Here is a 16,506-nt window from a genome sequence, read left to right on the forward strand (position 1 = left end):
CTTGCCTCAACCAGGCTTGCCCCACATCTGCAGATGTCATGGGACTCCAACTCCCATCAGACCCAGCCAGCATGGCCGATGGTCATGGAAGATGGGAGCTATAATCCAGCAACATCTTCAGGGCATCTAGTGGACAAAGGCTGGGCTTGAATCACAAACTGCAAAAGAAGAAAAAGAGGGAAAGAAAGAAACAGATGCTGAAGGTGCAAGGGAGAGTCAGAGAGACAGAAATGAATAATCAGGTATCTTATAGATCAGGAAACAAATAGGAAGGAAAGGGCAGATTACATAGAATCAGAATTGTAGAGTCAGAAGGGACCACGTGGGTCATCTAGTCCAACTCCCTGCAATACAGGATTATTATTTTTTGCCCAAGGTGGGGCTCAATCCCAAGACGAAGAGATTAAGAGTCTCATGCTCTACCCCTTGAGCTATCCCAGCACTTGCTGTAACTCATGGTGTGCTTGGGAGATCACAGATGAAATAAATACAACCAAGTGAATGGGGCTTTGTGTGTGCTGGGAATAAGCATGATTTTCAGTTATGGGTGTGGTCCTTCCGTTTGGTCTTCTAAATCTCTCCCACATTTCAGGTACAGGAGGTGAGGCAGATGGGAAACCAAACCGCGACAACATCATTTGTGTTCCTGGGCTTCTCCAGCTTCCCGGAACCCCAAGCCCTGTTCTTCCTCCTGTTTCTGACCATGTATATCACCACCTTGCTGGGCAATGCTCTTATCCTGGTGACCGCAGGGCTAGATTCTGGTCTTCGTACGCCCATGTACTATTTCATCCAGCACCTGTCGTTCCTGGACATTTGCTATTCCTCCGTCACTCTGCCCCACATGCTCAAGAATCTGTTGACGGAGACAAAGACCATCTCTATCCTGGGCTGCCTGGCTCAGCTTTACTTCTTGGTGACTTTTGTAGGGGTTGAGTGCCTCCTCCTGGCCGTGATGGCGTATGACCGATACGTCGCCATCTGCCACCCACTTACGTACACCATCTTCATGAACAGGAAGCTGTGTACCCGGCTGGTGGCAGCCTCCTGGGCCTGCGGCTTCCTCAATTCAGTCCTGCACACGGCCATGACCGCTCTCCTGCCCTTCTGTGCCTCTCACAACCTGGACCATTTGTTCTGCGACGTCCCCCAGCTACTCAAGCTGTCTTGCGCGGACACATTCCCCAACCAAATCACCTTGCTGGCAGTCACCCTGCTGCTCGGCGTCAGTCCTTTCCTTTGCATTGTGGTTTCCTACGTCCACATCGTGGCGGCCATCTTGAGAATCCGTACCAACCGAGGCCGCCGCAAGGCATTCTCCACCTGCACTTCGCACCTCATGGTGGTCACTTTATTCTATGTCACCTGCATGTTCAATTATAACAGGCCCAGTGCCAGCCGTTCTGTATATTTTGACACCTTGGCAACTGTGCTCTACAACGTTGTGACGCCAATGCTCAACCCTATCATATATTGCCTGAGGAACAAAGAAGTCAAGGATGCCATGAGGCGTTTACTGCACCCCAAGACACCGTCCTCTTTCTAGCACCAGCTATTAGCCAAAATTCCTGATTTTGGAGACAACTATACAGTATATGCTTGCTGTAGACACACACACAGGGGCTCCAACTTCGGAACAAGCAAGTAGGTGGGCCACTGGCATGATCCAACAAGGATATTCTTGTGCGGTTATGGTTCAGGGGACTCCTGTCTACCAGCCTTCAGGTTCAGTCGTCTCTTGCGTCACCAACATTACCTACCCTCCAACATTTCTCCAAGAAAAATAGGAGAACGTTGATGAAAATAGGAACGTCTTATCAGTGTCAGTTGGGAACTCAGGCTTCCTTCCTAGCTGATGACTCTGTAGTCTCCGACTTGCTGTCTTTGTCACTGCTGGACTCCAGGACTCCATGATGCCATATGCCAATGTGTGTATTATAATAATAATTTTATTATCTGTACCCTGCCCATCTGACTGGGTTGCCCCAGCCACTTTGGGTGGCGCCCAACACATATAAAAACATAATAAAACATTACACATTAAAAGGCTTCCTTATATAGGGCTGGGAATCAGTGCTTGCTTAGGATAAGGGTGGAATGCCATCCTAATTCTCTTCAGGAAGAGGTTCCTTTTCAGGTGGATGTAACACTTCAGACCTAACCTTGCCACACCCACACCAAAGTCATCCCACTTCCTCCCAAACCACCCTTTTGTTCTTTTACATTGAACAATGTCCTTAGTGACAAGTCAGATGTGAATAGAGCCCAACAAAAAGACTTAAGTAGTGTGTGGTTGGAGGACATTGGTGGAAGATTAATTGGCCTTGATAACTGGCTGCATGCAAGATGGGGCTTACATGTTACCTGCAGTTACTGATCCCTGGCAGCATCCCTGGGTGGCCTCAATGACCAGACACCTTTTTTGCAGAACCTTCTTGGTTATAGCTCCCTAGTAATGGAACTTCCTCCAAGGAGGCAGTGGTTTCCACATACAGTGGTACCTTGGTTTATTGACTTAATCCATTCCGGAAGTCCGTTCTTAAACCAAAGCGTTCTTAAACCAAGGCGTGCTTTCCCATAGCAGTGGGGGACTCAATTTACAAATGCAACACACTCAACATGTTCTGCTTCCAAGGCAAAGTTCACAAACCAAAACACCTACTTCCAGGTTTGCAGCATTCTTAATCCAAGTTGTTCATAAACTAAGCTGGTCTTAAATGAAGGTACCACTGTAATTAGGTTTTGGGTTGTCTCACCCCTCACATACCCAACTTTGGAATTCAAGAACCCGCCTTTTCCCCCTCAAGTCTTTAGATTGCTTGATTAAACGGAAAACAAATGCATGGCTAGCCAGTGTGTGGTACTTGGACCAGAGAAACCCGAGTTCCAATCCCCACACTACCATTACGCTCACAGAACTATCCTGAGCGAGTCATTCCAAGGACCATTAACACCTAAAGAGGGCTACATTCTGAGGAATCATTCGCCTTAAAAACTGTGATTTGGAGTGCGGAATTAAAGCAACTCCTGTCCTTCCTCCAGCTAGTTGTGTTTCAGTCACCATGGTGCCTGAGACGGCTTAATCAGAGCCCTACCCTAGAGCAGGAGGAAGGGGCAGTGTGTTTCAATACCTTCGTTAACTTGTCTGTTATTTTTTCACAAGGAAGCTGTTGTTGTTTGTTTGTACATTTGGGGCCAGATGTCTTGCTCTTGTGGGGAGGTAGTATTACGAGTTTTAGGGTGGGGGCGAAGCAGGTTGTATGTGCACTTAACATTCATCTTTATGGCAGCAACATGTTAATTCAACTTGTGCAAATGGTATGAACTGTAATGATTTTTTAAAAACAGAAAAATGCAAAATATGGAATTTTAGGAATGAAGGGAAGGGGATCTGGCTTCATTAACCTGAGCTTTACTCAACGAGTGTAGATGGCGTACACACAAATGAAACGCGTGAGTGTAACCAAGGCAATTATATTTACAAAATAAATGCAAAACACACTGAAATGCAAAGTCCAGATCTCAGCATTCAGTATTTCCTGCCAGGTAATGTGAGATCGCATTGCGCACCTCCTCGCCTCCCGACTCGCTGCTGGTTTCGTAGGAATGGCAGTCCTCGTTATATGCTGCCAACAGTACGTGCTCAGAGATGTCCACACCTTCGGGAACGGCGTGCCCCTTGGTCTCACAAATATTGTGCAGCACGACACACGCGGTGACCACCGCCAAAACGTTCTCCTCTGCCACTGGCAGCCTCGCCGTGAGGCAACGCCACCTTGCCTTGAGCCTGCCAAAGGCCTGCTGGACCACGCTGTGGCAGTGGTTGAAGGTCCTATTGTAGATGGTCTTCCTCTGGTCCAAGGGGCCTCCGTAGGGCTTCATGAGCCACTTCCGCATAGGGTAGGTGCTATGGGCGAGTATTAGAGGTGGGATCTCCACACCTTGCATGTTGATAGTTGGGTTCCCCGGGACAAAGGTGCCCTCGTCCATAGCCTGGCACAGTGCAGATTTGCGGAAGATCTGCACGTCGTCGTGTTTCTTCCCGCTCCATCCCACTTCGATGTTAGTAAAACGGCCAGTGTGGTCAGTTGTCCCTTGAAGAAGAATGGAACAGAAGTTCTTTGGCTTGTTGCACTCGTCTCCCGGACCCGTGGCAGCTATTATGGACAGATGCGTCAAGTCCATCGCGCCAACGCAGTGAGGGAATCCCATCTTTCTGAAACCATCCATGATCTGTAAGCGGCAACAAAGAAGTAGTAAATTCAAAAATGGTTGTTTTGTGGTTGTGCCAACAATTTCACCCCAAAAATGTCCACACAGCACACCCATCATGTCCAAAAAAAGTCACAGTAATATGGCATAGTAGCAAGCTGTGTAAGTATTTTTTTACTAATTTTGCATTGCAAGTGCAAAACAGAAAAACACTGTTCAGGAAACAGGTACATTCCATATAAACTACAATGCAAATATATGTGAGTTTCTGCCCCGTGTCCCCAAATTATTCCGTTCCACTGCAGCAATCCATGCAGTTTCAAACAATTCAGTCGTTTTGTATGGGAAATCTCTTCCACATAATATAAAGCATGGCAGGTCACCAATAGGATTTCAGCAAGTGGTATTCTGACACTGCGCAACTGTTATGTTTTTATGCTTATATTAGTTTTATTAATGTATATTGAAGTTTTATCTGTATAACTATATTATCTGTAAGCTGCCTTGAGTCCCAGTCTGAGGAAAAACTGGGGTGGTGGTGGTGATGATGATGATAGTAAGCTGCCTAGGGAAGATTTTATATCTGGGCAGGTGGGATGAAAATGTCAAAGAAAGCAAGCAACATTTTGCTACACTGACTACTACATAAGTGCCCACAGATACAATGGCAATTGCCCCATATAGTTATAGGTAAAAAGTTAGACAGATGGCAAGAATAATATCAATTAGCATATGTTCTTACACTGTCAATGTTATTCTTGCCATCTGTCCAACTTTTTACCTATAACTATAAACATACGTTTAAAGAAGATTGGAAAACGTTTATTGAATACAGTGGTGTCTCGCAAGACGAAAAGAATCCGTTCCGCGAGTCTCTTCGTCTTGCAGTTTTTTTTGTCTTGCGAAGCAAGCCCATTAGCGGCTTAGCGGATTAGTGCTATTAGCGGCTTAGCGGATCAGCTGCTAAGTGGCTTAGCGGCTTGGGGAAAAGGGGGGGGGGAGGAAAAAAACCCCGCAGGAACTCGCAAGACATTTTCGTCTTGCGAAGCAAGCCCATAGCAAATTCGTTTTGCGAAGCACCTCCAAAACGGAAAACCCTTTCGTCTAGCGGGTTTTCCATCTTGTGAGGCACCACTGTATATGGAAAATAATAGTGTATAGCTGAAAACGCTGGCAGAGTTAAGATAAATTCAACAGTAAGTTTTGATGGATGAAGTAGATAAGTTTTGATGGATGCAGTAATGGAATACCGATTGGTATAGTTTTTGTTAAAGTATGCAGGGATTTAAGATATGTAAAATGAAGCATGGAAAGAGAAAAAGGGAAGTCTTTGATATCTTAAGAATGTAAAATGAGTATTTGAAATTGTAAAACAGAAAAGTTATCTATTATCTATATCTATCTATCTATCTATCTATCTATCTGTCTGTCTGTCTGTCATCTATCTATCTGTCTATCAATGTGCAACTTAACACACTCACACACCCTCCAGACAATGCAGCAGTGTGGCACAGCGGTGTTAGTTTGAAGCTGTGCAACTGCAGCAACTTTTTAAAAAACACGTTTAAAAAAAACTTCACCTTCCAGTAGTCGCCCAAATAGATTGTCTTCTGGACGAGCAGGTGCTTGATGGCAAAGCACACCTCCAGAACGATCTCTCCCACCGTCGACCTCCCGACTCCAAACTGCGCGGCAACTTCACGGTAGCACTTCAGGTTAGAAAGCCACCACACGGCGATAGCGACCCGCTTCTCGACGGGGATGGCTTCCCGCATGATGGTTCTCTGCCTCTGGAGCTGGGGTCGGAGGACGTCCGCAATTTCGAAGAGGGTCCCTCGGCTCATCTGGAAGCTCTCGATCCACGTTTCGTCGTCCCGGGTCCCCAGCATGGAACGCTCCCACCAATGCTGCTTGGTGGGGCAGACCCACCAGCGCCGCAATTTCGGCCCGCTTTCCAACAAGGTGACGATAGGAACCATATGTCTGCAGCTCCTCCTCCTCTGAATGATGCGCCTAGTCCTCAAGATGTGGTTCTGAATCGCCCGCCCTATCAGCACTCTCCTCCTCTGCCGCCTTCTGATACTCATAAGATAGGCGTTGCATCGGCTGATGGCTGAGTGGAGCACAGCAACCAACACCTCAAGGTGTAACTTCAGCAGCTGGAGCAACACATGAGTTTCCATGCTGCACAAGGAGTGGAACGGTGTTGGAAGTCACAGAAGCAACGCTGAACGAAGGAGGTTTTTGAGCAGAGGTTGGGTGACCTTCTGTCATGGATGCTTCAGTTGAGATTCCTGCATTGCAGCGGGTTAGAATAGGGTTGGATCTACACAAAGGGAAAAAACCCCAGCTATAAATAAGTCAGAAATTAAATCATTACAGTGGTACCACGGGTTAAGAACTTAATACGTTCTAGAGGTCTGTTCTTAACCTGAAACTGTTCTTAACCTGAGGTACCACTTTAGCTAATGGGGCCTCCCACTGCCGCCGCAGCGCGATTTATGTTCTCATCCTGAAGCAAAGTTCTTAACCCGAGGTACTATTTCTGGGTTAGCGGAATCTGTAACCTGAAGCGTATGTAACCCGAGGTACCACTGTATAACAAACAAACAAAAAAACCCGTGCCCACTGGTGTGGACAGCATATGGTAAAATGTTAGCAAAAACACATTATAAAGGAGCATATTGGTCTGTCTTAATGCTAAGCCACGGTTTGTTTCACAAACCACAAGTTGTCTCATAGATGATCAAACATACCAGTTTGCTTCTCCACAGTTTAGTTTATTTTCCAGCTACTCTTGCCCCATCCCTTTGCTTCCTTAAAAAAAAAAAATGTTATTCCTTGTTTACGTTTTTGAATTACAACAAAAGCAAAAACAAAACAAGCATCAAGACATAATTAAAACAAGCCAAGATTTATAGGTCAACAAGCTGTGGCTTCAGATGGTGGTTTGATGGCAATAAAGAAACCATAGTTAAGCCATAGGACATGGTTCACATTTAATGCCACACCATCATGTAATAAACCACAGTCCCACAAATCAAGGTTTAGTGTTGTGTGTGAACCAGACTGATGCCTTCTACACACTGATGACAAGGAGAATGAGGCCTTGTGTAGCACTGTCTCCTCCAGATGTTGTTGGATTCCCATCACCCCTGACCACTGGGCATGCTGGCTGGGAGTGATGAGAACCGTAGCCTAGCAACATCAAGTTAGCTGCATTTGCGGAAGGGGTTTACAGTCTAACGGTTCCTGCGGACAATTGATTTCTTGAGCATCCCTCCTGATTTGCTTTACCCTGCGGCTAACTATTTACCGTGCTTTCCTTTGCATTTACTTATGGAGCACTTACACAACAAAGAGCATTCATCCCGATTTACTCCTAGTGTGTTTACACGCCTTCCCATTCATCATTTGCTCATCCCACACTTCTCAGTGCATTACACTGTCAGTTCCCTAACCGCAGATCCATTTTTATTCATTTTTAAGCGGGGTTTCTTGCACCAGGATGACAGCGTACCTAAATTTATGCAGGAATCCGTCCCGCGACACACAGAGAGTCTGGAGGCACCTAAATACAGGCACGGGCAAACAACAGGAAATGGGAGTCAGTGAGATGGTTTATAAGAAGCAGGAAGAGGAAGGTCATGTGATAATTTCCGCTATGCCTACTTTTTGGCTCAGTCACAACATACAGTGGTACCTCAGGTTAGGTACTTAATTTGTTCCGCAGGTCCTTTCTTAACCTGAAACTGTTCTTATTCTAAAGCACCACTTTAGCTAATGGGGCCTCCAGCTACCGCCGGAGCACGATTTCGGTTCTCATCCTGAAGCAAAGTTCTTAACCCGAGACACTATTTCTGGGTTAGCGGGGTTTGTAACCTGAATCGTATGTAACCTGAAGCGTATGTCACCCGAGGTACCACTGTATAGGGAACAGGGGATAGAGCGATGATTCCAGAAGGAACAGGAAGCTTCCCCTTCCTATTTCTCCAGGAGTGTGTCAAGGCAGGCGGTGGGTAGGCTACAATCTCCCTCAGCGCTGGCAGGACCTTAGGTCATTTAAAGAGCTGCCAGGGGAAAGGTGAGGAATTGATCCTGTCCCCAGAGGGGGACACCTCAACCCCTGCTGTCTTGTGATCAAGAAGCAATACCAAGTTCCAGTACTGTGTTTGTGTGCATGGGCGTAGTCCGGGGTGGGGGTGGGTCAGCTGCTGCCCCCTAAATCAAGTAAATAAAAAAAAGTGCTTAACTGACCAATTGCATCACAGATAACTTGGTTCCAAACCCCCTTAAATAAATTCTGGCCACGCCCATTTTTTTTTGTTTTGTGTGTGTGTGTGTGTGTATATATATATATATATATATATGGAAATAAGGAAAATACAAAAACACAGGATTTTGGCTCTTTGGATCAGCGCTGCCCCGGCGGACCAGGCGCCCTTTTCTGCTGCTGCGCGGCAACTTTCTTCCCAGTTCAGTAGCAACCGCGGCTTGACCTTCCCAGTCTCCTCCATCCTAATAAATTGGAAGGGAGGCGGGAGACAGATCGAGATCAGGCCTCCCCCTCCCCTCCCCACACTCACTGTTAGGCTTGGAGGGAGGGAGGCAGCTGCCTGACCCCCCTCCCCCCATATGCATTGCTCTTCCGCCTGCGTCTGTCGTCGCTGTTGCTGATCCAACGAGGGAGCATTTGTTTGCACACACAAACGCTTGCAAAAGTTATTTCTTTTTTAATGCATTGGGTAAGGATCGCTTCAAGGATCCGGCACGCCCCCCCCCTCTTCTCTCATCCCCCAATATCGGGATCCATTTCTCTTTTGGACAGCAGGCACCCTTTTACCCCGCCCCAGCTCGAAAAACGGGATGGCGACAACCCAAATAAACAACCCCAGACAGACGCATCACAGCGGATCCCCCTCAAGGCCCCAGTGTGCCGCGGCGAAGGGCGGGTCTTCCGGAGGACCTTTGAAATTTGGGCTCTTCTCTAACCAAGGCTCGCCTTCGCCTAATCCCGCCGAAGGATTCGCGGGTTCCAGGAGATCCCCTCTTTCCTTACCTGCGTTCCGAGGGAAGTGCGCAAGCGCGATCCCTCCTCCTTCTCCCGAAAGGCGCCGCTTTGCGATCTGCGTGCTTTGCTCAATGAGGGCGTGGGGTGGGGATTTCTCCCCATGCTCCCTTGCTTAGAGTCGCTGCCGGGGTTCCTTTTTCTCTTTCGGTCACCCTCGTACCCTAATTGGATTGTGATCTTCTGAACCGCTTGCCGAGCTAATCTCATCAAGAGATGTAAACATGATCTAGGCCAGCGATTTGTTATTTTTTACTTTTGCAATGCAGATTTCTGGCTCTTCTGAACCAAGCCTCCTTCAAATGGGGAAGCAAAGTGAAAACCCACAGAAGGTCTTTAGCAGGGACAGGGCACCCTGGTACACCTAGGCGGGTAGCCTGCTAGTGTTTTCTTCACCTTGCTTCGCTATTTACTTGTCTGTTAGGTTGCTGCAGGTGAGCAGAAAACAACAGAAATATTTAGGAAAGTTAACTTTCAGTTCATTTCCCCCCATTTTTATTTTAATCGAGATTCCACACAAGTATGTACAAATAGACAGGTTCTGGAGCATCAAACAGCATTTCAGACAAGTTTTCTGTGGAATGTAATAAGATACCAAATCACTAAAACCCTGTTTTAATTACAGTGACTAACAAAGAGATATTAAATTATAAATATAAAATGTTTTTAATGATTGGCTTATATTTTATTTATTATTACAAATAATGTATTTGTTTTGTTAGTTGCTATGATAAATACCGCACTGAGAATCTCTGAAAATCATTTTAAAAGCACACACACGCAGACACAAAGAACAACACCTACCCTGCCATGACAGCCAGTTGTGGCCAAAGAACAAGCTTCCTCAAACTCAGCCCTCCAGATGTTTTGAGAGTACAATTCCCATCATCCCTGACCACTGGTCCTGCTAGCTAGGGATCATGGGAGTTGTATGCCAAAAACATCTGGAGGGCCGGGGTTGAGGAAGCCTGGCGAGGAAAAAGGCCCGTTGGAAGAAAAAAAAAGTGTGCCTACTGGTGACAGGAAAGCTGACTAGGGCCAGTCTAGTCTCCCTTGGAAGGTAGTTCCACAATCTAGGAACAGCCACCAAGAAGGCCCTCTCCTATCTTCACCAAAAGTAGCTGTGAGTGAGATGGGACTGAGAGATAGACTTCCTTAGAATATCTCAAAGCCAAGCAGAATCATAGAGTGAGAGATGGTCATTCAGACAGCCTGAACTCAAGCTGTATAGCTTTGTAGGTCATAACCAAAGCTTTGAATGGTGCCAGTGGGGTTTTTGAAACTAGGCGTTTCTGTTCTCCCTTATGGTACTCAATTGAGCATCAAGTCCTAGCAGGAAACAGGACTGGTTGAAGGCATGGCAATGTGGGATGAGTTCAAGGCAGCTGGATTAGATGTATGATAAGGACTAGTTGGCCCTATGGGGGGCGAGCAGTTTTCTCTTCCCGTTCAGAAGCTCCAAACAAGGGTCCCTGATTATCAACATCAGGATATATTTTTGGATTACAGCAATGCTAGGTGAAAAGGCCAGGGAAGTGTGGAGTCTTTTCTATGGGTATTCAAGAGAACCAGTCTAGTCATGGAATATTCATCCACAGTGCTTAGTAAGGAGAAATCCTAAGATCTGAAAATTATGAAAATTACGTAGTGTGCACCATACAGGTGCACCATTGCATTTCTTTTCTCTGAACTCTTCAGCACATTTACTCACAAATAAACTCTGTGGGAATTACTTCTCCCTGATGAGTGTGTTGTGTGAATTGCAGCCCAGAGGCTCCTGGGGTGTGTGAAAAAGAGTCAGCCTAACGTTTGGTCCTCCAGAGTTTTTGGATCCAATTTCTTGCAATCAAAAATCCTGGATTTTAGGAGATATTTATATTTATACTCGGTAGGGTAGGTTGATTTCATGGGGACACAGTTATGTTCTGAAGAACTGTAGTCTTAGTAATAATAAACAAGGGATGGCCACAGAGGTCTTGGGAATGAATTATATTTTCCCATTGTGGATGAGGGGATTGGTGCACCTAAAGGATTGTCTCACTTCTCTACACGCCGAACCAAAATCACTGCATTCTGCAGGAGAAGGCACCCTGTAGGTACTGTCTGAACATTCTGCACAATATCAGAATTGAGCCTTTGCCATTGGAGCATCTACTCCTTGGAACTCCCATTAAACACCAGAGAGGCACCATCACTGTTGTTTTCTCAGCACCTGCCAAAGATATTCTTCTTTCAACAACTCTTCAAAATTAAGTTGTTTGTTGATGTTGGTATCTGTACTGGATGTAATTGGTATGTTACTTATGTCCTGTTGCTGTTTTAAATTTTCAACTTACCTAATTATCTATCCACACAAACAATATTTTATATTTACATTATTTTGTGTATGTTATTATAACATTGTAGATCACTTTGGGGTGCCTCATGGGATGCAATTCATGGGTGAGACATTATTATTACTATTACTATTACTATTACTATTACTATTACTATTATTATTATTATTATTATTATTATTATTATATCTTCTAAAAGCATTGATGAAATAATTCATCTGGCCTCCAGTCTCTGCTTTTTAATCTTGAATGTTTGAGAACTGGCTGTGGTTTGTTAGAGGTGGAAAGAAAGACAAGCTGTATACACTCAGAGGCACTGTCATCACTCCCCAGATGCTATAGAGTCCTGGCATTGAAAGCAGAGTAAACACACAGCTCCCTTTGAAGAAAAGAGATGAACCCATTTGAGTCCCAGGTACCATGTGCAATTTCTACTTTCCTGTCTCTTGTGATTGGTGGGAGCTGGCCAGCTGCACCCCATTCTATTCTTGTGCACTACGTTTGCCTTCAGTGACTGTACCCATTACTTTCAGCAGGGAGGGAGCACAGCAGTGCACAGCCTTTATTAACCATCGCTTCTAATACTAGGACATGGGTTGCGCTATGGTCTAAACCACTGAGTTCCGTTGCGCCAGAAGCGGTTTAGTCATGCTGGCCACATGAACCGGAAAGCTGTCTGTTGACAAATGCTGGATCCCTCGGCCTGAAAGCGAGATGAGTGCCACAACCCCATAGTCGCCTTTGACTGGACTTAACAGTCCCGGGGTCCTTTACCTTTACCTTTTACCTTCTAATACTAGTGCTTCTCTTGTGGTTTCTAATGTCCCCTTTACTGTACACTGCACCCAATACAGTGGCTTTTTAATGGATAAACCACACGGTGATACCACAGCAGTTTACTCTTCACAGAGCTACACCTCCCAGCACCCTGAGCAAAGGGTCCTTTGAGGGAGGAAATGTGCTTTGAATGTGCCATAAAGGTGCAATGTGCATACGCTGCCTGGTGAGATCTATGGTATTTATATTAAAGCATAGTGATTATATCTGGATTTGCATCAATACCTGTAAACTAGCACATTTCATCCGGACCTGGTTTCTCTTTTATCTTTGGTGTCAGTGAAGGGGTGGGGTTTTTTCCCTTTGAAAATGCCTCTTATCAGTGTTGCATGGTCAAGTTGGGTTGATATAGAAGTGGCTTAAACGACGTAGGTTTAAATTCAAAATATTTATATTCTAATCTGCGCCAAGTAAAAGAAATGTTCCTCTTCCCCTCCCACCCCCAACCCACTGTTTTTTCCGAATCATATCTGAGAATGGAAGTCTGCGGTTTTATGTAATTGACACACAGATCCCCCCAAAAATTATGGAGTTTTTGTTAAAAAGATTCACCTGTACTATACTATTTGTGTGGTCATAATGATCCCTACAAACTTCGGGGAGTGGTATCTTTCAAGTTACAGGGAAATGCAGTGAAAGTCTGATGCATACATAGATTTTATTTCTTATTCTAGATTAGCCTACCTATGATGCAGGTCGAAGCTATCAATGGCACTTCAGTGTCTGAGTTTGAGCTTGATGGGTTCCTCAACTTGGGCGACTACGGCATACTCCTCTTTGCCATCTTCTTGGTGACCTACCTGCTCATCCTCAGTGCCAATGCTCTCATCTTAAGCCTCATCTCTGCCACTCCTCGCCTTCACGTCCCCATGTATTTCTTCATTGCTGTGCTGGCCACCTTGGAGGTGTTCTATACCACCGTTACCATGCCCAGGGTGCTGGTGGACGTTCTGAGAAGCAAGAAGTCCATTTCCTTGAGCAGCTGTCTTCTGCAAATCTATTTCTTCCACAGCTTGGGTATCTCAGAGGCCTGTTTGCTCGCAGTGATGGCTTACGACCGGTTCTTAGCCATCTGCGCCCCGTTGACTTATATGACCAAGATGACGCCCAAACTTTGTGTTCAGCTCGTGCTGGGATGCTGTGTGTGTGGTTTTGCGTGTCCTTTGCCGGAGATTGTTCTGACTTCCAGGTTGCCCTTCTGTGGGCCTAGTCATATAGATCATATATTCTGTGACTTTCCTCAGGTGATCAGTCTTGCTTGCACAGACATATCGACCAGCATTGTGTTGGATTTCTCCCTCCATGCCCTTGTCATCCTGGGCCCCATCTTCCTCATCCTCCTCTCATACATGAAGATACTGAAAGTCATTGTTAAGATCAATAGCTCGGAGGGGCGCCAGAAGGCTTTTTCCACGTGTGCCTCCCACCTCATTGTGGTCCTTACTTTTTTTGGAACTGTTAGCTTCATGTACATGCACTTGACATGGATGGGATCGGGACGTTATGACAAGATCGTTGCAGTCATCTACGCCTTTATTATCCCTCTCTTCAACCCCATCATTTATTCTCTGAGAAACAAAGAAATCAGGGATGTGATCAGAAAGATTTTTAGTTTCCCTGCTTTGGAATGCATCAGCAACATATGAGCTGGTTTATGAACTTCTTGGGACATCACGAAGTCATTCCACGATCAAAAGTCCTGCTCACCCACCGATTGTTGCTGTAATTACTGTTTTTGAAAAGAAAAGAAAAAAGATGAACGTCTAACAAAATATATTTCCACAGTTTCACTTGTAAGGAAAAGGGAGATAAATACAAATAAGAAAAAACAGAATTCAAACTTTCTTATCTCCCTTTGAAATTTTGCATGTAACATGTATGTAGTATCTAGATTTACATATGCATACATTTGCGAACGTCAGCATGTAATGTTGCACCTCAGAATGCGTGATCCACAATTTTGAAGCTCTTAATACTCCATTATATCAATTTAAATGTAGCACCGTTCCTACAAAGAAACATGGCATTCTATGACATTGTATGCATTACCAGCTTAAAATGCAGTCTGGATGCAAGCTTGCTGTGGGGTGTGGGTGTGTGGGATGCCTCAAAATGTATCATTTCTCAAGGGAAGCATATTAGAAGACAGTGTGCTGTTAGTTAGTACACTACACATAGTGTGTATACAAGCAGAAACAAATCTGAACACTAACAAAGTTGTGCTGCTGTGAACAGCTGGAGGGGACGGAGTTATGAATTGCAAGGGGGTATAGGACTTCACTGTGCTCTAAAGTGGTAATTTGAGCACACCTTAAATCTAGAAACTGACCACGACTGCAACCTCAAGCCTATATTTTACTTCTTTGTTTCTCCTCACTCCCCACTCCGTGACTTGCTTTGTATGATATCTTGCTTGACAAAGAGTTCTGCAGCACTCCAAAGCCTGCAACTCTTAAGTGGCATGTTGCTTGGTCCTAATAAAGGTATTGCCCGATTGAGGGTGTTAAAGGAAAAGGTGCTGTTTTGTTTTTTAATCCTATGCATTCAAGAGGATATGCATATATATGCATGCTCACACCCTGGAGTTAGCAGATAAGAAATAAACACTAGATCAGTGGCTCCCAAACCATTTTGGGCCACAGCCCCCTTGGTTCCATAAACTCATCCCCAGTGCCTTCTAATCTCTAAAAAGCATTATTCACAATAGCGATTTGCAGCACGGTAACAATTAATTTCACATTTGTTCAAAAACAATTAAAATATTTAGTTCAACTTATTAAACCAATTTGATGGGCTCAATCCAATGATACCAGCTTTTCAAAGTCTGATAGTCATTTACACCTCCAATGTCACCCCACTTGTCTCTTAGCACCCACTGTGTAATCCCATCACCACAATCCGGGGTGGTTAACTGCCCACTTTGGGAACCATGGCAAAGAGCTTTCCAAACCGTGTGTCAAACACACACCCTTCTCAAACACACATGCCCCTTTATTCACAGGCTCACAAAGACATGTAACAATGTACATGTGGAATGTAATAAAATGCGAAATCACTAAAACCCTGTATTTATTACAGTGACTAACAAAGGGGAGATATTAAATTATAAATATAAACTGTTTTTATTGATTGGGTTGTATTTATTTATTTATTTATTATTAAAAATAAGATTTTAATGTCTGTTTTGTTAGTTGGTATTATAGATACAGCACAGAGAATCTCTGAAAATCGTTTGAAAACACACACACACACACAGAGAGAGAGAGAGAGAACAACAACACCAATGCTGCCACAACAGCCAGTTAGTGGCCAAAGAAAAAGGCCTGTCAGAACAAAGAAGTTTCCTTGCTGGTGACAGGAAAGCTGATTAGGGCCAGTCTAGTCTCCCATGGAAGGTAGTTCCACAATCTGGGAACAGCCACCAAGAAGGCCCCCTCTTATCTTCACCAAAAGTACCTGTGAGTGAGATGGGACTGAGAGAAAGTCTCTCCCATATTGGTCTTTACAGCCACAGCTGGCGCTGTAACTCTCCAATGTAACTCTCTCAAAGCTGAGCAGAATCACAGAGAGAGAGATGGTCATTCAGACAGCCTGAACTCAATCTGTATAGGGCTTTGTAGGTCATAACCAAAGCTTTGGTGCCAGGAAACGGACCGGTAGCCAGTGGGGATTTGTGAAACAAGATCTTTCTGTTCTCCCTTATGGTACTCAATTGAGCATCAAGTCCTAGCAGGAAACAGGACTGGCTGAAAGGCATGGCAATGTGGGATGAGTTCAAGACTGTTGAATTGGCTGTATGATAAGGACTAGTTGGCCCTATGGGAGGGGAACAGTTTCCTCTTCCCTCTTGGAGGCTCCAAACAAGGGTCTCTGATTATCAACATCAGGATATATTTTTGGATTACAGCAATCCTAGGCGAAAAGGCCAGGGAAGTGTGGAATCTTTGCTATGGGTATTCAAAAGAAGTTAGTTATGGAATATCCATCCATAGTGCTTAGTAAGGGGGAAGATTGAAGTTCTGAAAATTATGAAAATTATGTAGTGTGTGTGTG

The 16,506-nt window shown here is 44.9% G+C and overlaps 3 protein-coding genes across 3 annotated transcripts; 2 read left to right on the forward strand and 1 right to left on the reverse strand.

Annotated features, from left to right (window-relative positions):
* Window positions 1-610: 610 nt before the first annotated feature.
* Window positions 611-1,546, forward strand: LOC310662665 (olfactory receptor 5V1-like; the record flags this gene model as incomplete). Its single annotated transcript, XM_083409609.1, has 1 exon — window positions 611-1,546. The coding sequence occupies one exon, from the start codon at window positions 611-613 to the stop codon at window positions 1,544-1,546; it is 936 nt and encodes a 311-aa protein (XP_083265735.1).
* A 1,912-nt stretch (window positions 1,547-3,458) lies between these two features.
* On the reverse strand, window positions 3,459-9,335 carry LOC310663341 (uncharacterized protein). Its single transcript, XM_083411140.1, has 3 exons — window positions 9,272-9,335; window positions 5,793-6,538; window positions 3,459-4,233 (listed from the first exon to the last, which is right to left on the reverse strand). The coding sequence occupies exons 2-3, from the start codon at window positions 6,393-6,395 to the stop codon at window positions 3,523-3,525; spliced, it is 1,314 nt and encodes a 437-aa protein (XP_083267266.1). The 5' UTR covers window positions 6,396-6,538; window positions 9,272-9,335; the 3' UTR covers window positions 3,459-3,522.
* Window positions 9,336-13,109: 3,774 nt separating this feature from the next.
* On the forward strand, window positions 13,110-14,099 carry LOC310662666 (olfactory receptor 6N2-like; the record flags this gene model as incomplete). The annotated part of the gene is made up of 1 exon (XM_083409610.1): window positions 13,110-14,099. The coding sequence occupies exon 1, from the start codon at window positions 13,140-13,142 to the stop codon at window positions 14,097-14,099; it is 960 nt and encodes a 319-aa protein (XP_083265736.1). The 5' UTR covers window positions 13,110-13,139.
* Between the last annotated feature and the right edge of the window lie 2,407 nt (window positions 14,100-16,506).

Source organism: Podarcis tiliguerta, assembly GCF_965153285.1.
Source record: "Podarcis tiliguerta genome assembly, chromosome: 13".
NCBI classification, from domain to species: Eukaryota; Metazoa; Chordata; class Lepidosauria; order Squamata; family Lacertidae; genus Podarcis; species Podarcis tiliguerta.